This window comes from Orcinus orca, chromosome 1 (genome assembly GCF_937001465.1).
Source record: "Orcinus orca chromosome 1, mOrcOrc1.1, whole genome shotgun sequence".
Taxonomy (NCBI): domain Eukaryota; kingdom Metazoa; phylum Chordata; class Mammalia; order Artiodactyla; family Delphinidae; genus Orcinus; species Orcinus orca.
This window is the reverse complement of record NC_064559.1, coordinates 179,498,563-179,523,172: the sequence shown is the minus strand read 5'-3', so window position 1 is coordinate 179,523,172 and position 24,610 is coordinate 179,498,563. Positions and strand designations below refer to the sequence as shown.

The following is a 24,610-nucleotide window of genomic DNA, read 5'->3' as shown; positions in this document are numbered from 1 at the left end:
TTTGAGTTTATTTTTGTGTATGGTGTTAGGGAGTGTTCTAATTTCATACTTCTATATGTACCTGTCCAGTTTTCCCAGCACCACTTATTAAAGAGGCTATCTTTTCTCCACTGTATATTCTTGCCTCCTTTATCAAAGATAAGGTGACCATATGTGCATGGGTTTATCTCTGGGCTTTCTATCCTGTTCTGCTGATCTATATTTCTGTTTTTGTGCCAGTACCATACTGTCTTGATTACTGTAGCTTTGTAGTATAATCTGAAGTCAGGGAGCCTGATTCCTCCAGCTCCGCTTTTCGTTCTCAAGATTGCTTTGGTTATTCGGGGTCTTTTGTGTTTCCATACAAATTGTGAAATTCTTTGTTCTAGTTCTGTGAAAAATGCCAGTGGTAGTTTGATAGGGATTGCACTGAATCTGTAGATTGCTTTGGGTAGTAGAGTCATTTTCACAATGTTGATTCTTCCAATTCAAGAACATGGTATACCTCTCCATCTGTTTATATCATCCTTAATGTCTTTCATCAGTGTCTTATAATTTTCTGCAAACAGAACTTTTGTCTCCTTAGGTAGGTTTATTCCTAGATATTTTATTCTTTTTGTTGCAATGGTAAATGGGAGTGTTTTCTTAATTTCACTTGCAGATTTTTCATCATTAGTGTATAGGAATGCAAGAGATTTCTGTGCATTAGTTTTGTATCCTGTTACTTTACCAAATTCATTGATTAGCTCTAGTAGTTTTCTGGTAGCATCTTTAGGACTCTCTATGTATAATATAATGTCATCTGCAAACAGTGACAGCTTTACTTCTTCTTTTCCAATTTGGATTCCTTTTATTTGCTTTTCTTCTCTGATTGCTTTGACTAGAACTTCCAAAACTATGTTGAATAAGAGTGGTGAGAGTGGGCAACCTTGTCCTGTTCCTGATCTTAGTGGAAATGCTTTCAGTTTTTCACCATTGAGGACGATGTTGGCTGTGGGTTTGTCATATATGGCCTTTATTATGTTGAGGAAAGTTCCCTCTATGCCTACTTTCTGCAGGGTTTTTATCATAAATGGGTGTTGAATTTTGTCGAAAGCTTTCTCTGCATCTATTGAGATGATCATATGGTTTTTCTCCTTCAATTTGTTAATATGGTGTGTCACATTGATTGATTTGTGTATATTGAAGAATCCTTGCATTCCTGGGATCAATCCCACTTGATCATGGTGTATGATCCTTTTAATGTGCTGTTGGATTCTGTTTGCTAGTATTTTGTTGAGGATTTCTGCATCTATCTTCCTCAGTGATACTGGCCTGTAGTTTCCTTTTTTTGTGACATCTTTGTCTGGTTTTGGTATCAGGATGATGGTGGCCTCATAGAATGAGTTTGGGAGTGTTCCTCCCTCTGCTATATTTTGGAAGAGTTTGAGAAGGATAGGTGTTAGCTGTTGTCTAAATGTTTGATAGAATTCGCCTGTGAAGCCATCTGGTCCTGGGCTTTTGTTTGTTGCAAGATTTTTTAATCACAGTTTCAAATTCAGTGCTTGTGATTGGTCTGTTCATATTTTCTATTTCTTCCTGGTTCAGTGTTGGCAGGTTGTGCATTTCTAAGAATTTGTCCGTTTCTTCCAGGTTGTCCATTTTATTGGCATAGAGTTGCTTGTAGTAATCTCTCATGATCTTTTGTACTTCTGCAGTGTCAGTTGTTACTTCTCCTTTTTCATTTCTAATTCTAACGATTTGAGTCTTCTCTGTTTTTTTCTTGATGAGTCTGGCTGATGGTTTGTCAATTTTGTTTATCTTCTCAAAGAACCAGGTTTTAGTTTTATTGTTCTTTGCTATAGTTTCCTTCATTTCATTTTCATTTATTTCTCATCTGATCTTTATGATTTCTTTCCTTCTGCTAAATCTGGGGGATTTTTGTTCTTCTTTCTCTAATTGCTTTAGGTGCAAGGTTAGGTTGTTTATTTGAAATGTTTCCTGTTTCTTAAGGTAGGATTGTATTGCTATAAACTTCCCTCTTAGAACTGCTTTTGCTGCATCTCATTGGTTTTGGGGTGTCATGTCTCCATTGTCATTTTTTTCTAGGTATTTTTGGATTTCCTCTTTGATTTCTTCAGTGATCGCTTAGTTATTAAGTAGTGTATTGTTTAGTCTCCATGTGTTTGTATTTTTTACAGATCTTTTCCTGTAATTGATACGTAGTCTCATAGCGTTGTGGTTGTAAAAGATACTTGATATGATTTCAATTTTCTTAAATTTACCAAGGTAGATTTGTGATCCAAGATATGATCTATCCTGGAGAATGTTCCATGAGCACTTGAGAAAAATGTGTATTCTGTTGTTTTTGGATGGAATGTCCTACAAATATCAATTAAGTCCATCGTGTTTAATTAATGTATCATTTAAAGCTTGTGTTTCCTTATTTATTTTCATTTTGGATGATCTGTCCATTGGTGAAAGTTGGGTGCTAAAGTCCCCTACTATGATTGTGTTACTGTCAATTTCCCCTTTTATGGCTGCTAATATTTGCCTTATGTATTGTGGTGCTCCTATGTTGGGTGCATATTTACAATTGTTATACTTCTTCTTGGATTGATCCCTTGATCATTATGTAGTGTCCATCTGTTTCTCTTGTAATAGTCTTTGTTTTAAAGTCTATTTTGTCTGATATGAGAATCGCTACTCCAGCTTCCCTTTGCTTTCCATTTGCATGGAATATCTTTTTCCATCCCCTCACTTTCAGTCTGTATGTGTCCCTAGGTCTGAAGTGGGTCTCTTGTAGACAGCATATATATGGGTGTTGCTTTTGTATCCATTCAAGCCAGTCTATGTCTTTTGGTTGGAGCATTTAATCCATTTACATTTAAGGTAATTATTGATATGTATGTTCCTATTACCATTTTCTTAATTGTTTTGGGTTTGTTATTGTAGGTCCTTTCCTTCTCTTGTGTTTCCTGCCTAGAGAAGTCCTTTAGCATTTGCTGTAAAGCTGGTTTGGTAGGACTGAATTCTCTTAGCTTTTGCTTGTCTGTAAAGGTTTTAATTTCTCTGTCAAATCTGACTGAGATCCTTGCTGGGTAGAGTAATCTTGGTTGTAGGTTTTTCCCCTTCATCACTTTAAATATGTCCTGCCATTCCCTTCTGGCCTGCAGAGTTTCTGCTGAAAGATCAGCTGTTAACCTTACGGGGATTCCCTTGTGTGTTACTTGTTGTTTTTCCCTTGCTGCTTTTAATATGTTTTCTTTGTATTTAATTTTTGACAGTTTGATTAATACGTGTCTTGACGTGTTTCTCCTTGGATTTATCCTGTATGGGACTCTGTGCTTCCTGGACTTGATTAACTATTTCCTTTCCCATATTAGGGAATTTTTCAAGTATAATCTCTTCAAATATTTTCTCAGTCCCTTTCTTTTTCTCTCCTTCTTCTTGGACCCCTATGATTCGAATGTTGGTGCGTTTAATGTTGTCCCAGAGGTGTCTGAGACTGTCCTCAATTCTTTTCTTTCTTCATCTTTATTCTGCTCTGCAGTAGTTATTTCCACTATTTTATCTTCCAGGTCACTTATCCGTTCTTCTGCTTCAGTTATTCTGTTATTGATCCCTTCTAGAGAATTTTCAATTTCATTTATTGTGTTGTTCATCACTGTCTGTTTGCTCTTTAGTTCTTCTAGGTCCTTGTTAAACGTTTCGTGTATTCTCTCCATTCTACTTCCAAGATTTTGGATCATCTTTACTATCATTTTTCTGAATTCTTTTTCAGGTAGACTGCCTATTTTCTCTTCATTTGTTAGGTCTGGTGGGTTTTTGCCTTGCTCCTTCATCTGCTGTGTGTTTCTCTGTCTTCTCATTTTGCTTAACTTACTGTGTTTGGGGTCTCCTTTTCGCAGGCTGCAGGTTCGTAGTTCCCGTTGTTTTTTGTGTCTGTCCCCCAGTGGCTAAGGTTGGTTCAGTGGGTTGTGTAGGCTTCCTGGTGGAGGGGACTAGTGCCTGTGTTCTGGTGGATGAGGCTGGATGTTCTTTCTGGTGGGCAGGTCCACATCTGGTGGTGTGTCCTGGGGTGTCTGTGGCCTTATTATGATTTTAGACAGCCTCTCTGCTAATGGGTGGAGCTGTGTTCCTGTCTTGCCAGTTGTCTGGCATAGGGTGTCCAGCACTGTAGCTTGCTGGTCATTGAGTGGAGCTGGGTCTTGGCGTTGAGATAGAGACCTCTGGGAGAGCTCTCACCGAATGATATTATGTGGAGCTGGGAGGTCTCTTGTGGACCAGTGTCCTGAACTTGGCTCTCCCACCTCAGAGGCACAGCCCTGACGCCTGGCTGGAGCACCAAGAGCCTGTCATCCACACAGCTCAGAATAAAAGGCAGAAAACAAAGAAAGAAGAAGATAAAATAAAATAAAGTAAAATAAAATAAAGTTATTAAAATAAAAAATAATTTTAAAAATTTTTGAGAAAAGTATTTAAAAAAAAGAAACAAAGAAGAGAGCAACCGAACCAAAAAACAAATCCACCAATGATAACAAGTGCTAAAAACTATACTAAAACCAAACAAACAAAAATGGACAGACAGAACCCTAGGATAAATGGTAAAAGCAAAGCTATACAAAATCACACACAGAAGCATACCCATACACACTCACAAAATGAGAAAAAGGGAAAAAAAAAATATATATTGTTGCTCCCAAAGTTCACCTCCTCAATTTGGGATGATTCGTTGTCTATTCAGGTATTCCACAGTTGCAGGGTACATCAAGTTGATTGTGGAGATTTAATCTGCTGCTCCTGAGGCTGCTGGGAGAGATTTCCCTTTCTCTTCTTTGTTCACACAGCTCCTGGGGCTCAGCTTTGGATCTGAACCCGCCTCTGTGTGTAAGTTGCCTGAGGGTGTCTGTTCTTCGCTCAGACAGGACAGGGTTAAAGGAGCAGCTGATCTGGGGGCTCTGGCTCACTCAGGCCAGGGGGAGGGAGAGGTATGGAACATGGGGTGAGCCTGCGGCAGCAGAGGCCGGCATGACATTGCACCAGCATGAGAACACACCAGCCGTGTGTTCTCCCAGGGAAGTTGTCCCTGGATCACAGGACCCTGGCAGTGGTGGGCTGCACAGGTTCCCGGGAGGGAAGAGGTGGATAGTGACCTGTGCTCACACACAGGCTTCTTGGTGGCGGCAGCAGCAGCCTTAGCGTCTCATGCCCGTCTCTGGGGTCCGTGCTGACAGCCACGGCTCACCCCCGTCTCTGGAGCTCCTTTAAGCAGCGTTCTTAATCCCCTCTCCTCGCGCATCAGGAAACAAAGAGGCAAGAAAAAGTCTCTTGCCTCTTCGGCAGCTCCAGACTTTTTCCCAGACTCCCTACCGGCTAGCTGTGGCGCACTAGCCCCTTCAGGCTGTGTTCACGCAACCAATCCCAGTCCTCTCCCTGGGATCCACTGAAGCTGGAGCCTCAGCTCCCAGCCCCCGCCTGTCCCGGCGGGTCAGCTGACAAGCCTCTCGGGATGGTGAGTGTTGGTCGGCACCAATCCTCTGTGCGGGAACCTCTCCCCTTTGCCCTCTGCACCCCTGTTGCTGCGCTCTCCTCCGTGGCTCCGAAGCTTCCCCCCTCCGCCACCCACAGTCTCCGCCCATGAAGGGGCTTCTAGTGTGTGGAAACCTTTCCTCCTTCACAGCTCCCTCCCACTGGTGCAGGTCCCGTCCCTATTCTTTTGTTTCTGTTTCTTCTTTTTTCTTTTGCCCTACCCAGGTACGTGGGGGAGTTTCTTGCCTTTTGGGAGGTCTGAGGTCTTCTGCCAGCGTTCAGTAGGTGCTCTGTAGGAGTTGTTTCACATGTACATGTATTTCTGATGTATTTGTGGGGAGGAAGGTGATCTCCACGTCTTACTCTTTTGCCTTTTTGAAGCTCCCCTGGCAGGCAGATTCTTAACCACTGTGCCACCAGGGAAGTCCCCAATTCATACGTTAACCATTCTATATTTAGTCTTTTGGTGGATCCCCTTCAGATCATAACTGTATAGTTGACATAATTAAGTCTAAAGCTCATCTTTAAACAATACAAGAGCCTCAGAATATTTAACCTACTCCTGAGTTAATAGGTGTTTGACAATTTAGTTCCACATTGTTATACTGCCAACTGATCACTTCTGCTAGTATAACTGGTTTATACAGTTATAGGCAATGGTTGATTAGTTTTACTCACATGTTAAACCATCTTTCTTCAGCAGTACTCTTTGCATCTCATTCTTACTTTCCAGTTCAATTATCTTTTATTTATTTATTTATGGCTGCGCTGGGTCTTCGTTGCTGCGTGCGGGCTTTCTCTAGTTGAGTCGAGTGGGGGCTACTCTTCGTTGTGATGCATGGGCTTCTCATTGTGGTGGCTTCTCTTGTTGCGAAGCATGGGCTCTAGGTGTGTGGGCTTCATTAGTTGTGGCACGTGGGCTCAGTAGTTGTGGCACACGGGCTTAGTTGCTCCCCAGCATGTGGGATCTTCCTGGACCAGGGATTGAACCCATGTCCCCTGCACTGGCAGGTGGATTGAAGTCCCCAGTTATCTTCTTCCTGAAATATACTGTTCAATTGTTCTTTCAGCAGATATATTAGTATCTGTTTGTATTAGTTTGCTGAAAATGTCTTGATTTTACATTCATTCTGAAATAATAGTATAAGTAGATATAAAATTCTAGGTGGACAACTATTTTTTCTTAGTTCTTTGAAGATATTATTCTGTTACCTTTTGGCTTGTACTGCTGCTGTCAAGAAATGTGCTGTCAGCCTAACTGTAATCCTTTTGAAGGTTCAGTCCACATGGACATGGAAGCTGTGGATATGGAGGGCTGACTGTACTATGCCATTTTATATAAGGGAGTTGCGTATGTGTGGATTTTCATATTCAGGGGGTCCTCGAACCAGTCCCCCAAAGGTGCAGAACCATCCCTCACAGAGGATGACTGTATTCTGTGTGATTACTTTGCTCAGATCTTTTCTTTTGACTTTAGTTATACCATGATGTTTTAAGGTATATATTTGTCTTTATTACACACTCTGGAAAATTCTGTCATTATCTTTTCAAATACTGACTTTTCTTTATTCTTTCTAATTAATCTCTCTAGAGTTCATGTTCAGCATATACTGGACCTTCTAATAGTATTCTCTTTGTCTTTTCTCTTTAATGTATTTTCCATCTCTTTATCTCTCTGTACTGCACTCTAGGGAAAGTCCTTACACGTGTCTTTCAATTCTTTCTTCTCTATCTAGGTCTAAATTGCTTATACGCCTACCTAAGATTTAAAACTTTTAATGGTTAAGTTTCATTTCTAGATAGTCAATTTGTTGTTTTTTCAACTTTGTCTTTAAAAAAATAGAGGTTTGTACTTTTCTCGTCTTTAAATTCCTTCTTTTCATTCCTTACTCATTTTCAAATACTTAATTTATAATCTCTATCTGATATTTCTATTATCTGAAAGTGCTTGAGGTTAGAGTCTTACTGTTTGTTGTCTACTGAAGTCTCATCATGCAGGATTTGCTTTGTGAGTTTTGCGGGCTCTGTAATTATGAACTGAACTGAACTGATCTTCAGTGGTACTTCATTTTTGGGACTTCTATGACATCTGGGTTGAAAACAACCAAACCCTCTAGAGAGGTTTTGGGTTTGCTTCTGCCAGGCACTCAGAAATATCCCATACAATTCTGGAGTTCTGAAACAACACAGGCACTATATCTGAACCCTGGACTTCCATGGGGAAAGACTGTCTTATCAGAAGAGATGACTCACTTCCTATCCCTACCCATGGCCCAGGCAGAGACTCTTCCTCATCAATGCAATAGTCTTTTCACTAAGGAGTAAACATTTGAGGGATCCAATCTGATTTTTTATGTGGCAGTCCCAGGTACATTCTTCTGCTTTGCATGGGCCCAAGGCCTCAACTTCTATCCTACTGTGGTTGTTAAAAGACAAGGTCCTTGGAAAGTAAGACTCGCAAAGCCCCTTACGGCACCTGCAGGTTCAGTACACCTAACACTCTGCTTTTCCTTCCTCATTTTGGCCTTGGAGTTATCTTACTTTCTAGTAAGGTCAGCAAAGCCTTTAAAAGAATACTTGTTGGCCCCTTACCCCCTTGATTTTTAGGTATTCTGCAGTGGAAGGGTTTCAAGTTGTCCAGTATACTGTATTCTGGGAACCAGGGTACTCTCAGGGTTTAGACTTAAATGGCAACATAGGCAACCCCAATTCAGTCACCTTTACAGTAACTTTAACTTCATTAAAGATCAACTAAGAGCAGACTGATTGCTTCATCCCTCGAGAAATCAGCAAGACTGAATACAGGTTTTGGATCCCTGTTCCACCACTTACTAGTCATGCGACCTTGGGCAAGCTCCTTATTCAAAAGTATTTGTTTCCTTAACTACTAAATCAAAATAATAACTCTTGCTTCATAAAGTTAACTGTGGGTATTTAAATGAGAGAGTGTGGATAAACTCCAAACATACTGTAGGCACTCAAAAAATAGTCTCCTTCCTTTCTCTCTGTTTAGAATATGGACCTTATGGAACTGCATGATCTATAGTAAGAATAGCTCCTTTAGATTTATACTACACTTTATATGTTTTACTAATAAAAAAAAATGTTTAACTTCTTAAAACCCTATGAGGTAGACAGAATCCCACTTAACAGATGAGGTCAAAACTTACTATTGGCAGAGCTAGGACCCAAAACGCAGAAATCCTAATTTATCAGTCTAATATTTCTCTGGGGATAATTGCGGCTTTTTAAGGTACTTAAAAAATCCTTCTGCTGAACTAGTTTCTGAGAAGGCATCCTCAGGCCACATATATAATGTAGACATCAGAGGCTCAGTAATTGAAAGAATGTAAGCATTTGACCTTAAGCAATTTGGAGCTGGTGATAGCTGAGGGACACTGTACCTTGTGGAAAATCCTGATGGGAGCCATCTCTGCTCCATTTAGCGTCTTCAAAAGGAACATGGGCCAAGAGGAAGCGTTCAGCCGAAATCCTGCAGCAAACATAATGGGCAACAGATAAAAAATACGTCTCAAAGGGAATTGCTATATCAAGTTTTCCCTTTGGAATCCAGCTACGCCTGCCACAACCTATGCTGTGATAGTTATAGAATCACAGATGGTTAGGGAAGGACTTAAAGGTTAAGTAGAAGAAATACCTCATTAGACAGATGAGGAAATGAGGCATATAAGAGGGAATGTAACTTGCCCAAGGTAATGTTGCAAAGTAAGTAGTGGAGTAAAGTCCCCAACCAAGTTTCCTGAAGCCAAAACAAGTATTACACAACAAATATCATGCCTAAAAAGCTTCCTTGAAAAATACAAAATAGATTTGTGATAGGAATAACAAACACTTAGAAATGATCTAGACCATAGAGTGTGAACAGGGATATAATAATCTCTTAAGAAGAAACCAGATATGTCTGATAAATCCAATATACAAGTAAATCTTTTTGGTTTATCTCAATGTAAACACACTCTCACTTTTGCTCTCACTTTCTCGCTCTCTGTCTCTCTTTCCCTCTCTCTCACACACATACACACATACACAGAGTACAAAACACTTTTTGATATTCATTTTTACTTAACGAAGGATCAGGCATTGATGAAAATGGAAGGGATCATCTTATCAAAAAAACCCTCATTTTCCAAAAGAGTGAAAAGAAGCCTAGGGATGTTGATTGTCCATTGTCATTCTGCAATGACAAGTCAATAAGAATATACCATTTAATTAACAAACTGTAAAAATAAGATCATTATCATAATTAAGTCTTCCAATTAGAGCTCCAAGTGCTTCCTTCAATTTGGCTTCAACCCTCTGTCCTGAGATACCACAATCTAGTGCTTTCTGATAGTCTCCCAATCTACCTCAGCTTTCCCATTCCTGACAAAGAACAGATAGGCTGAACCAAAGCTGCAGAGAAACAGCAACAACAACAGTATCTGATATTACTGAGTACTTCACTGTGTGCTAGATACTGTGCCAGGCACCTTCTACCGACTATCTAATTTAATCCTCAAGACAACCCAGTAGGGGAGAAATTATCTTCATTTTATAGATGAGGAAAGAAGTATAAAGTAAACTGCTTGAGATTTCAAAGTGAGCAAATGACAAAGACAGGATTGAAATCCAGGCAATCTGACTGTTGAGCCCACACTCTTTACTACACTAAATTATCAATGTGCATGTGAAATGAAAAAGGAAGGATCAGCTTTTGGGATAAAGTATTAGTTAAGAACTATAATTAAATTAAAGGGGAGGATGTGAGAAGAGAGAAGAAAATGTAAATAAGAGAGGTACCACCCCCACATGATTTAAACTTTTAGTCTCAAAGCTGGCTAGGCTACCAAGTGAGGTTTCCCAGGGTCAGGAGACTTCTTGGGATAGCTCATTCATAAACAATGGGGATAGCAATTCACACAGTCCTGTCAAACTGCTACCACTTCTTTTTTGCTTGCCTAGCTCTTTTTCCTTCTGTAAAAAAAAACCCCCAAAAGACAAAAAAACTCTAATTTTATGTGATTTGGTGGGGATGTCTACACTGGGCTCTACCTACCTGGCCATGGAATGCAAAATAATGCTATTTAAAAGCATCAGATTCCCCTAGACCAAAAGTGTATATGTATGTCCCAAGTTGGATCAACTGTTTTCTGATATGATGTGCATGTTGGAGAGAGCTTTTCTTTCTCTGAGATCATGGTTATAAGTAAGTTTGTAGATTTGGCACTGCTAAAATGGAGAACATAACTGAGAATAAGGCCAATGTAGAGCAGGAGATGGAGACATGAGAGTGTTTAAAACCCTGTGTCCAGACACACTCAGCACCAGGTCTTGGGCTTCGCAGTTACATGAGTCACTAATTCCTGCCTCCTCCTATTGCCCTCCTCTAACCTGGTCTGGGTTGGGGTTTTACACTCCAAAAGAGTCTTGACTACTACTCTTCCTTTGACCACGGTACAAACAAACAGACAAACAAATTTCTCCAGAAATTCAGGTCTGGTTTGTGTGTGAGTAAAACAACTCTCTTTAGGTCAGGGAAGGGTTGAAGCAAGCCAAATCTAGTGCAGATTTGCCATGAATGATTCACTACACCTACAGATAAGGCAAAGCTGCTCTAGAGAAATGCTCCCTACACCTTCATATAAGAGGGGAGCGGGGAGGAATGACTGCACAGTTAGAAAATTCTGATTCATGCCCTCAGTTCCCAACAACGAGAGTGCCTCACCATGTAATTCCCAGTTCAATTCTTTAGAAGTGGGTTACTGAGAGGCTTCTATCTCATCTGGTACTTGAGGGAAAAAGAAATCCTCTCAGCTCTGGAAACCCTTATAATAATATTATAATAGTTAATATGTATTCAATGCTTATCATGTATTAAATACTTTACAGGCGCTTTCTCACAGGATATTTCAAATAATGCCATGAGGTGTGCACTATCATTACCCCTAGTTTGCAGATGATGAAAGAGAAACTCAGGAGAAGTAGCTTGTCCAAGGTAGTAAGTGGTAGAAACAGATTCCACTACATGACAGTCTTACTCCAAACCGTATGGTTCTTAACTACGTTTCACTGTCTCCTAGCAAGTTTCTTCAAGAGTAGAAGGGCAAAGTAGAAATGTTGTCAACCCAAGGAATTACTGAGTACCTTATTCCCCTACCAAATTCAGATGTATTCACAATCTGTCCTGGGGAGTCATAGATAGAATGTTTAAACACTGAAAGGGATTTCAGAGGCCATATAGTATGAAGGTTTTATATTGTAGATGACAAAACTGAAGTCCAGAGAGGCTAAGAAACTTGTTCATGATCACGTAAGTTGTTCCTGTAGTCAGGCTGGAGCCCCAGGACTTTCCATCTGATTCTCTTTCACTATGCTATGCTGCCTCCATAAGAAAACATTCATTACGCTCATATTATTTGCCAGCCTCCATGTGCTAAGCACTTTTAAGTGGGTTATCTCATTTAATCACTTCTACAACTCTGTGAATTTGATAAGAGAAAAGTAGCACTGGTTTTGGAGCCAGGCTCCCTAGATTCAAATCTAGCTCTGCTACTTACCTGGTGTGTGATGTTTGGCAAATTATAAGACCTCTCTCTGGCTTTCATTTCCTCAACAATAAAATGGGTAAGAATAGTAACTACTTCAATGGGTTGTTCTAAGGGTTAAAATAGGTTAATACATGCGAAGCACTTAAAACGATGCCTAGTATATGACAAGTGTTAAATGAATGCTGGCTTTTATTTTGATTATTATAGATGAAAAGACTGAGATTAGAGAAATTAAGTAAAATATCCAAGGTCGCTAAGCTAGTAAATAGCAGAGGCAGGATTTAAACCGAATTCCTCTGTCTCCAGAGCCTTCATTATTAATCAGCACATTAATGTCTTCAAATATTTAATCACTCAGTGCTACCATGCTGTCTCTCTTGGTAAAAGAACTGGAGTTGTAAATTTGTGCAAAAAGGAAGAGAAGAGTAAAAACAATAATTTGAGGGTCTCCTCAAATTAAACAATGGCTTGCAAGGAAAAGGCCAGGTGGGTAAGAAATCCTAACCTCTAAAGTGGGAGTACCTCAGTGTCTGGCCACTGGTTCTCTCTTCTTGGTCCCCACTTTTTTCCCATCAACGATGACTGCCAATTTATATCTCTAACCCAAACCTCTGTCCTGAGTTTCATGCTCATATTTTCAACTGCCTTATTCTATAACTCTACTTGGATGCCAAGAGATCTCAAAATGAGTAAATCTAAAACAGAACTCTTGATTTTACTACCCCCTTTCCTCCAGTCATCTCATCTCAGTTAATGGAACCACTTATTTAAACCCAAGTGCTGAGACCAAAAAGCCTAGAAGTCACTCTTGGTTCCTCCCTTTCTATTGTCTCTCAAATACAATTAATCAGCAAGTGTTGATGGTTCTTACATCTAATATACCCTAAACTGAACCGTTCCTTACCATTCTGTATTTCTGCCCACTAACACCCTAACCTAAGTGACAGCCAAACTTTGCCCAGACTACTAAAACAGCCTTCTAACCCTTCTCTCTGCTTCTACTTTTGCCTCCCTACTGTCTATTCTCCACACAGCAACCAGAATGATATGGTTATGTTTTTAAAACTATAAATCAGATCACATCACTCTTATGCTTACATCCTATAACACAAAATAAATCTGCAGTCTTTATGTATTTAACAAAACTTACATGATACGGAACTTGCTTACTTCTTGTAACTCATCTCCTGCCACCCCCCTGCCTTTCATTCACTGGTCTTTCTGTTTCCCAAGCACACCAAGCTGTGTCCCTCTGCCTCAAACACCCTTCACTTTTCTCAAATCTTTGATAGTTCTTTGCTGAAATATCACCTCCTCAGAGAGGCATGCCTTGACTACCCTACCTAAAATAGCCTCCTAGATCCTGCTCCCTTCTTATTATCCTTACCTTTTATCACTGCCTAAATTTTCTTTCTTTTTTCCATGTAATGTGTATGTCTTTTCCAACCAGAATATGAGCTCCATGAGAGTTTTACTGAACAAAGGAAAAATCTCCACTTATGAAACGGGTGCCAGGAATTGATAAATGCTTTATCATGTTACCCCATTTAATCCTCAACCATGTGTGGCAAAGTTTATTAATGATGTGGCTGGTGAGGCAACTGAAATTCACGGTTAAAAGTCAAGATAAAGCAACTTACCATTGGCCACACAACTAAACTAGTAAGTGCCTGGGCTAATATTATAAAACCAGGTCTCCAATTCTAAACCCAGGCATGCTGCAAGTGTTCTGTGCTTAGCTAAGATTTCTTTTTAAAATATTTATAAACAACCAGTCACAAAGATCTTTCATATGCTTCTAAGACTGTGGGACTACTGAATAGGTTAGGGTTCGTTTGTTTGAACTAACAGTGGTCTGAGCAAGCTCTGAACTTCAATGTAGATCAGCAGGTCTAGAATCTAATCATAGTTCATGCCCTCTGGTGGCAGGTAACAGAACAGCACTCATACGAGGAAGCACATGAATGTGCCCTACTCCTTACCCTGCCATTGTCCTATATAGTAATTCCAAGCTTTATGAAGTTATTAGACTCTATGGCTGTCAAGATGATCCCCAAATCATTCTCTCCTCCCAGAGGAGCTTTACATACATGTACACATACAAATACATGTACAGAAACATGCCACCAATTCACTGTACAACTTTGGACAACTAACTTCCCTTTCCCTATTTCTGTATTTGTCAGATGATGACACTGAACTAAAGCAGTGCTTCCAAACTGAGGTTGGGTGGGCTATCTAAATTTTACCCCAAGAGGGACAGAAACGAGAACTGGAAGAGAGGTGCTGAACAAACTGTCTTCCCTGAGGAAGAAGTGTATGTTCAGTCAGGTTGTATTTGGGAAGGACTGTTAGAATTCCTTTTGCTTCGGCCAGGATGCTGTCACCACTTCAATGCTCCGCTCTTATATACACACTCAAACACAAGTTAATTCAGATTTATTTCACTGGGGGTGGGGTTATGACTAGTCTTGAGATAGGTGTACGTATAGATGGGTCTGGCATTACTCAATGTCAGGGGCCTTGCAGAGAAGAGAGTTTGGCGAATATTTTTAAAATTACCTGTGTAAAATGAGTATTTAAGATACCATAGTTAAAGTTACTTCTCTCTAAAATTTCATCCCCCCTCCCAAATTTTTATAAACAGAGTTCAAATTTCCATAACCATAAATGGGATACGCATCTTTTAAAATCCCCCTTTTTACTGACAGGCCCTGGAAGCTATTTAGCATAAGAGAAGACTGATCAGTGTCAGGAACATAAGAGGGTTCCTTTCAAGTCAATGTCCCACATAGACATCAGGGCACGTGACTAAGTTTGCTGAGTAGGCAGTTTATACTGGGATCCTGACACACTTGGCTAGAGGCCTCACCAGAGGCCAGCTTTGCTCTAGCCTAGGGACTCTCAAACTTGGACACTGAAATCACCTGGGGAGCATTAAAGAATACATCATCCCACTCCCAGAAATTCAGATTTAATTGATCTGAGGTAAGGCCTAGGCACTGAAATTTCTGAGAGCTCTCTAGGTGATTCTAACTGTCAGCCATGTTTGAGAATTAGTGATCCAGATAGCCCTGTTTAGAAGAAATAACCTCAGTCTAAGTATAGAATGGACCAGTAAAACAAGGGGATACGAGGAAAAGGTTGACATCACCTGAGAATCATTCTACCTTTTCACCTTTTTTCTGGAGGACTCTGCAAAGTAGTAACCAATGTTCCTGTGTGAACAGAACACACACACATACACACACACACAAACCACACAAGATTTTAATGGAGAAGAATGCTCTTTGGAGCAATGCTTCCCAAATACAGACCAACTGTGTTAAGAGTCTCGGGAGAGCCATTTTACCATGCAGAATCCCAAGCCCCATTACCTAGAAATTCTGATTCAGCAACTCTGGGGAGAAGTCCAGAGGAGGCCTGGGGAACATGAACACACACACATATATATGTATAATCATATACATAAATTATTTTAAACTTTTTATCTTGAAAAATTTTAAACCCAGAGAAAAGTAGCAAAAAACAATACAAGAGCAAACTATGTACCCTTCACCTAAATTCAGCAACTAATAACACTTCACCACAATTGCTTTCCATGTATCTACACACACTTTTTCCTCTGAACTATGTGAAAGTTAGAGACATCATGATATAGACTTCACCTCTACATACGTCAAGATATTTGTCCTCAGAACAAGGACATTCTCCTTTAGAACTGCAATATTATCATATCCAATACATTTAATTAAAAACATCTTCAGCTGTCCCCAAATCTTTATAGGTGTTTAATTTTTAAAATACATCACGGATGACATATTGCATTTGGTTGTCAAGTTTCTTTAGTCTCCTTTCATCTAGGATAGTCCAGTTGCCTTTTGTTTTTCATGAAATTGTTACTTTTGAAGAGTTTGGCCTGTTTTATAGAACGTCCCACAATTTGGATGTTTTCTGATTGTTTCCTTATGATTACATTCATGCTAAACAATTTTGGCAACGATACTACACAAGGGATATTGAGTACTTCTCATTTCATTGCTTCAAGCAGTAAATAATGTCAGTGTGTCTAATTATTAATGATACTGAATTTGATCACTTATTAAGAAATGACTGACAGATTTCTTCATTGTAATTTCCCCTTGTAATTAATAATCAGTGGGGAGAAACTTTGAGACTGTGTGAATATCCTATTCTCCAATAAGCTTTTCTTTTCTTTGTTTTAGCATTCATTGATTATCTTGGTCTGAATCCATTTAAATGGTGGTTGCCGAAATGATAATTTTCTATCATTCTTTATATTTGTTAGCTGATATTCTGTAAAGAAGAACTTTCTCTGCAACTTTAATTTTTTTCCTGTGTATCACTAGGGACCCATGAGGCTATTATTATTGTTCTTCTATTTTTATTATTCTCTTTGATGGTCATATTTTTCCAATGTTGGCTAGTCAGAGTCCCTTTAAACTGGCTCCTGTATCCCTCTGATATGTACCCATCAATCTTTGAGACTTCTTTGCTTTCTGGCATAATAAGATCTTCCAGACTCACCTTACATTTTCTCTGTTGCTCAGTCTTGGAATCAGCCATTGCTCCAAGGAGCCATGATTCCTTTTAGCGGAGAATGGGATTTAGCGGAGAATGAGAAATCAAATCAAGATGCTCCCATTGCTACTGAGGAGTCATTGTTTCCAGGTCTTTTCAATAGAGCTTGGAATATATACATATATATACATACATATACATATACATGTATTACCTTAGAATATATACATATACATACATATATATTCTAAGTGAATAAGTATTATATTAATATATATTTATGTATATTTTAATACATATTAATATATACTTATATACCTATTTTAAGTTAAGAGTTCATAACATACCTCCAATTCAAATCCTACACTGCAAGGGTTCTTCATCTTTTCCATCCCATACTTGTATCTTATTTACTCATTTGCTCTATCTTCAATACATGCAAAATAGTTTCAGATTATTAGGGCAAAACCGCTAACATCATTAAGAAAAAGTCAGAATTTCTTTGCAGTTCCATTTTCCTTTGAAATATGTCCCATTGCGGGTGTAATGTGAAGGTTCTGTGTTCAAGTTGTTTGAACTCTTTTTTCAATGTGGTTATGATATCCATTTGATACAGAGTTCAGTTTGTTTCTGTTTATAGTCAATTTTAGGATATGGCTTGTTCATCTGTTTGTTTTTGGTTTAATTTTATGTATTAAGTAAGACATTTATATAATTCAAAAGTCAAAAGAATATAAAAGGGTATTTTTAGAGATGTCTCACTCTCGTTTCTATGCTTTCCACCCTATTCCCAGACACTCCCAATAGGGAACCTTTCCATTATTTTCTGGTTTTAACAGTCCTGTGTTTCTTTTTATAAAACTAAGTATACAAAATATATGTAAGTTCATGTACACTATATATATGTGCATGTGTGTGTATACATGTATATTTCCCCTTCTTTCTCAAAAGTAAATGGCATTAAGTACATTCACATCAATGTGTAACCATTACCACCATCCATCTCCAGAACTTTTTCATCTTCCCCAAATGAAACTCTGCCCATTAAACAGTAACTCCCCATTCCCCTCTCCCCTTTCCCAGCTCCTTGCAACCGCCATTCTATTTTCTGTCGCTATGAATTTGCCTATATTCGGTACCTTGTATAAGTGGAATCATACAGCATTTGTCATTTTGTGACTGGCTTATTTCATTTATAATAGCATAATATCTTTAAGATTCATCCACATTGTAGCATGTGTCAGAATCTCCTTACTTTTTAAAGCTGAATAATATTCCACTGTGTGTATATACCACATTTTATTTATCCATTCTTCTGTCAATGGACACTTGGGTTGTTTTGACCTTCTGGATATTGTGAATAATGCTGCTAAATATAGGTATCCCAATATCTCCTTTAGTCCCTGCTTTCTATTCTTTTGCCTATCTACCCTGAAGTGGAATTGCTAGATCACATGTAATTCTGTTTTTAACTTCTTTGAGGAAACATATTGTTTTCCTTAGTGGCTGTACCACTTTACATTCCCAATACACAATACACATGGTTCCAATTTCTCCACATCCTCACCAACCCTTGTTATTTTCTATTTATTTGATAATAGCCATCCTAATGGGTGTGAAGTATTATCTCATTGTGTTTTTGATTTGTACTTCCCTAAATGATTACTGATGCTGAGCATTTTTTCATGTGCTTACTGGCCACGTGTATATCTTCTTTAGAGAAATGTCTATTCAAGTCCTTTGCCTATTTTTTAATCACGTTGTTTATTTGCTGTTGTTCAACTGAAGGAGTTTTAAAAAATATATTTTGGATATTAACCCCTTACCAGATATATGATTCGCAAATATTTTCTCCCATTCCATGAGTTCCCTTTTCACTCCGTTAAAAGTGTCCTTTGATAAACAAAATTTTAAATTTTGATGCAGTCAAATTTAACTATTTTTTTTGTTGTTGCCTGTGCTTTTGGTGTCGTATCCAAAAATCACTGCCAATTCCAACATCATGAAGCTTTTCCCCTATGTTTTCTTCTAAGAGTTTTACAGTTTTAGCTCCTACATTTAGGTTGTTGATCCATTTTGAGTTAGTTATTGTATAATGGTGTAAGGTAAAGGTCCAACTTCATTCTTTTGCATGTGGATATCCAGTTTTCCCAACACTATTTGTTGAATCGGACATGTGATTTTGAAAAAATAATAGCTTTAGTGAGATGTAACTCAATTCATACTTTTAAATATCCGATTCAGTGGTTTTTAGAGTTATGAAACATCATTCTATCTAATTTTAGAACATTTTCATCACTCCTCCAAAAAGAAAACCCATATCTATTAGCTGCCACCCCGCATTGTCCCTTCAACCCAATCCCTGGAAACCACTAACCTACTCTCTGCCCTTTTGGATTTGCCTATTTTCTCCCATCGTGTGGGCTGTCTTTTCACTTTCTTGATAGTGTCTTTGGAAGCACAAAAGCTTTTAATTTTGAAGCCCATCTATCTAGTTTTTCTTCTGTTGTTTGTGCTTTTGGTGCCATATCTAAGAAACCACTGCCTAATCCAAGGTCATGAAGATTTACTCCCATGTTTTCTTCTAAGAGTTTTATAGTCTTAGCTCTTACATTTAGGTCTATTATCCACTTGGAGTCAATTTTTGTATATGGTGTGGAGGTGGGGTCCAACTCCATTCTTTTGTATGTAGATATCCAGTTGTCCCTGTGCCAGCTGTTGAAAACCCCTACTGACTTATCTTGGCACCCTTGTTGAAAACCAACCGAGCATAAATGTATGGGTTTATTTCTGGACTCTCAAATCTAATCCTCTTATCTATAAGTCTATGTTCAATTTATGCCAGTACCACAATGTCTTGAGTACTGTTGCTTTGTAGTAAGTTTTGAAATCGAGAAATGTGAGTCCTCAGTAGTGTGCTGATTTTTGCTGAAGTTCATATGACTTTCTTCCTTAGCTATTTTAATATGGTGAAGTCCATTAATGATATTTCTGAAGTTAAATATTCTTTTCATTCCCAGAAAAAAAATACTACTTTGTCTTGATGAATTATTGTTGTAAATATGTTGAACTCTAATTCCTAATATTTTATTTAGGTGTTTTGTAATAATATTCACACGAGGCTGTGTGTGTGTGTGTGCACGTGTGTGTGTGTTTAAATCAGGTTTAAGTATCCAAGTTCTACCTGCTTCATAAAAGAATTTGGATATTTTCCTTTTTCTATGATCTAGAAGTGTACTGTCTAGTATGGTAGCCACCAACCACATAGATTTTCAACTTTAAATTATAATTAAAATAAAATTAAATATTCAATTCTTTAGTTGCGGTAGACACATTTCAAGTGCTCTACAGACACATGTGGTTGGTGACTACCATACTGGACAGCAAAGACATAAAACATTTCCACCATCACAGAAAGTTCCGTTGGGTATCACTGACGTACAACACCTAAGTAGCATTGAGATTATCTGGTCTTCAAGGTTTTGTAGGATTTCCCTCTAAAATAATCTGCATGCAGTACTTTGATGTAAGTGCTTTGAAAACATATGTGATGCTCCTAGGGTCAATTTTGACAAACAGTATTTTCTTATTTCATCTAGCTTTCCTAGTTTACATAGGGCTATTCCCCGCCTTTGTCATTTCTACTTTTGTATATCTGCGCTGCTTCTTTTTTTTTCTTTATTAGGCTAACTAGTGGTTTGTTATTTTGTTGAGGTTTTCTCCAAAGACACAGTATTTTGATTTACTGCTTTTCTATTTTCTACCACATTAATCTCTTTCTATCTTTATTTTTTCTTCTACTTATTTCTCCTTTGTATTTGCTTTGGAGTGTAACTTTTTCTAGCTGTTTTAATTGGGAATTTAAATTCGTAATATTTATCCTTTCATTTTTCTTTATGCCAGGTATTTAAGGCTATAAATTTTCTTCCAACCACTGCTTTAATTATATCTCAAAATTCTGATGTGATGTTTATTATCATTATGTTTTAGGAATTTTAAAATTTTGGTTTATATTTCCATTTTTCAAACAAAAGTTGTTTAAAGAGTTTTAAATTTCAAGGTGGAAGGGCATTTACCAGGGTATAAAGTTTGATATGCATACATATATACACACACACACATATGATCTATCTTATTCATTAAAGTCTTCAACCCTTTACTTTTTTTGTCCTCTTGGCCTGTCTTGTCTTGAGAGAGGTGTGTTAATTCTCCTATTAATGTGTTTGTCTATGTCTCCTTGCATCTACCATAATTTCTATTTTTATTAATTCTACTACGTCTAATAACAGAATTGTAACCTCTGCTATTATATTGTTTGAAGTTCCTTCATATATCCTTGATCATCCTTTTATTTTTAGCTGTTCTGACTCACTCTACTTTAGGTATGTCTCCTGTACAGAGTATAAAGTTGGGTTTGACTTTGAGCACCAATCTGAAATATTTTTCTTTTAATAGGTGAGTTTAAACCATTTACATTTATTAATATAAATTACACATTTGGTCTCAACTCTGTCACATTATGCTTTATTTACTGCGTTCTCCATATTTAGTTCATCTCTTTGTGTCATCTGTTTCTTGATCTTTTTGTTCCTTTGGTATTTAGGAAGTTCTGGAATTTTGTTTTAGTAGTTACCTTTATACTAACATATGTTATAATGTCCTTAATTCCCTTATTTCCTCACTTAGGCTTCTACTATTTGGTTTATCAGTTTTAAGTGATACCCAGGACCCCATCTATAGATACGACAGGAGGAAAGGGGCTTGCTTTCTGGCTGCATCGTGTTGGCTGGGCAGGCTCCTGCAGCACCCCATCTTCCCTATGGCCCAGGTCCGGGAGCACAGGGCAGCCCGTAGCAGCACCACCCTCCCCATCTTAAGTGGTTCTGTAGAAGAGTTTCTCCAGAGACACACCTCTCCATGAACAGCTTTCTCAGCACCCTGGAGGACAGAGTTCTAGCAAGTTCCACTGCTGTGGCACCACAGTGATCTCTCTCATCCAGTGAGCCACAGCTGTGCCCCCTCCAACAAGGTCTACATCTCAGCCCTGAGATGGGAGAAGGGAGGCTCTTCCTTGGGAGCTCTATCTCTGCCCCAGTGTCGTGGCTTCTCCTTACGTCTGCTCTTCTTATATTCTTTAGAGTTCTCTTGCCTTTTGACTAGCCAATCCCTCACTCCAATCCTCTGTTATAGTTAACATGTATATTAACCTTTCTGTGTTTAAACTGCTGTGTGGGTTCTCTTTCTTCACTGGACCCAGACTGATACCATACTATTCTACTCTTGTCCCTACCTTTGTTTTTGTCTTAGATTGATCACCTGTTGTTTGGATGGACCTCTTTCCATAATTGATTCCTTAGGAAAGGCTTGGGGTCACAGTATTTCCTGAGTTCTTGCATGCTGAAAACTCTTTCAGTATAATCTCAGGACTTGAAAAAACAGCTTGTCTAGATATAAAACCTGTCTTTTCATTTTCTTTCCTTGAATTTCTTAAAAATGCTGCTCCACTTAGTCTTGCTTTGTATTTTGCTGTTGAGAAGTATGATGCAAACCTGACTTTCTTTCCCTTGTGAGTAATTTGGCCTTGTTGCTGGAGGCTTAGATGAATTTTTCTTTATTCTTAGAGTATAACAGTTGTACTAGAATATGTCTTAGAGTTGACCAATCTAGATCAATTTTTCCAGGAATAAGGTAGGCCCTTTCAATATGAAGGTTTAGGTGTTCCTTAATTTTTGGAAAATTTTCTTATATTACAATTTTAAGTATTAATTCTGTTTATCTTCTTCAGGGACTCCAAATATATATGTACACATACATATACACATTGGATCTTTGTTATGTTCTATATCTAACAGTTACTTTCTGATACTTTTAAACCTTCTCTAATATTTATTTTTATTTCTCTTCTCAATGTCCCTTATTATATTTCCAGTTGAATCTACTGTCCCAGTGGGTACCCTGGAATTGAGTCTTCAACTGAGATTATTTTTCTTTCAATTTTTTTCTTGAGTTTGAACAATTCTATTTTCACATCTTCCTGTCTATTGTGCATTTCTAGTCTGACTTACAATTTTTGATCCAAGGTATTTTTTCATATCTGTCAATACTTATTTGAGATGGGTTATTGTACAACAGTTTTCCTCTGGCTACTCACTGATTTTGGCTGTAGAATTTTCAATAGTTAAAATAGTTTTATCCTCTATTTCTGTTTTTCTTCACGTAGAAGCTTTTTATAGATGTTGACTGCTGTTTCCTAATCCTTTGAAATGTCTTATATTTTCCCGGGCTTACAAAAAACAGGATGTTCCATTTTGGCAGGGATCTTGGGTCATGAGTTTTCTGTTGGCATAGTGAAATGCAGTTTCTTTAGTAGATGAGCCTATTTGGGATGGGATGGGAAGGTTTGTATGTCTTTCGATTTTATGATTCTCTTTTGTTCCTGCATAACTCTAAATCACTACCCATGGTTTCCTTCTTTTCCTTCAATATTATAGCTACCTCTCCCACAAAGGTAGTTGTCTTCCCAAGACTGCTATCTCTCGTCCCTCACTCTTTTAATTCACTCTCTTTCTTCTGATTCTCCAGTAGCCAAGGCTCTAATCAAGTAGCTCTTAGCTCTCTTTCAGTATTTCCCACTCTGGATGGGACTGTCTTTTTCTGGGGGTGATTTTGGCTGTGTCAGGCTCCCATTGCCCTCTCCCTTTTTAATGCAGTTTCTACCTACATAAAACTCTTCATTCTGGTATGGGGTGGGTACTAGCTCTAGTGGTTTCAGATCTTTATATCTGAACATGTAGACAACATGTTACTGAAATCTGTGGTATTCTTTTTTTTTTTTTAACATCTTTATTGGAGTATAATTGCTTTACTATGGTATGTTAGTTTCTGCTTTATAACAAAGTGAATCAGCTATACGTATATATATATATCCCCATATCCCCTCCCTCTTGCGTCTCCCTCCCTCTCACCCTCCCTATCCCGCCCCTCTAGGTGGTCACAAAGCACCGAGCTGATCTCCCTGTGCTATGCGGTTGCTTCCCACTACCTATCGGTTTTACATTTGGTAGTGTATATATGTCCATGCCACTCTCTCACTTCGTCCCAGCTTACCCTTTCCCCTCCCTGTGTCCTCAAGTCCATTCTCTAGTAGGTCTGCGTCTTTATTCCCACCCTGCCCCTAGGTTCTTCATGACCATTTTTTTTCTTTTAGATTCCATATATATGTGTTAGCATATGGTATTTGTTTTTCTCTTTCTGACTTCACTCTGTATGACAGACTCTAGGTCTATCCACCTCACTGCAAATAACTCAATTTCGTTTCTTTTTATGAAACGGAAAAAGCCCTTTTTATGGCTAAGTAATATTCCATTGTATATATGTGCCACATCTTCTTTATCCATTCATCTGTCGATGGACACTTAGGTTGCTTCCATGTCCTGGCTATTGAAAATACAACTGCAATAAACATTGTGGTACATGACTCATTTTGAATTATGGTTTTCTCAGGGTATATGCCCAGTAGTGGGATTGCTGGGTTGTATAGTAGTTCTATTTTTAGTTTTTTAAGGAACCTCCATACTGTTCTCCATAGTGGCTATATCAATTTACATTCCTATCTGTGGTATTCTTGACTCCTGGTTATGTTTAGGCATGAGTTATGGGTGGTTTGGTTTTCTTTCCTTTTTGATCTGTATGTTTCTGGAGAATTTATGGAAAGATTTCGATTTAGATGGTCACCATTATCCCTGGGAACTTACATTTTTTAATAGCCTATCAAGATGCTTCTAAACAGTGATTCATAAAGCAGGTTGAGAATCTTACGGTACTATGCAGCTACAAAAAGGAATGAGGAACATCTTCATACAACTAAGAAGTCATCTTTAGGATATATTGCTAAATGAAAAAAGTAAGATTGAGGAAAGTATGTATAATATGCTGTCATTTACATAAGAAGACAGGGAATACATATGTATGTATGTACACACACACACTCACACGGATATATTTGCTTATTTTTTAAAAAATGGAGTATA

At 38.3% G+C, this 24,610-nt stretch overlaps 1 protein-coding gene across 15 annotated transcripts in view; it reads right to left on the bottom strand.

Moving 5' to 3' along the window:
- SCMH1 (Scm polycomb group protein homolog 1) overlaps nucleotides 1-24,610 on the bottom strand; it is a 200,415-nt gene that overhangs the window by 95,711 nt on the left and 80,094 nt on the right. For 14 of the 15 annotated variants that reach the window (XM_033421987.2, XM_033421981.2, XM_033421989.2 and 11 more), the window contains one exon: nucleotides 8,895-8,983. In XM_033421987.2, coding sequence (XP_033277878.1) covers nucleotides 8,895-8,983 — 89 coding nt within the window. Of the gene's footprint in view, nucleotides 1-8,894; nucleotides 8,984-15,415; nucleotides 15,462-24,610 lie in introns of all 15 variants that reach the window. The other variant, XM_049706811.1, reaches the window with a different exon arrangement.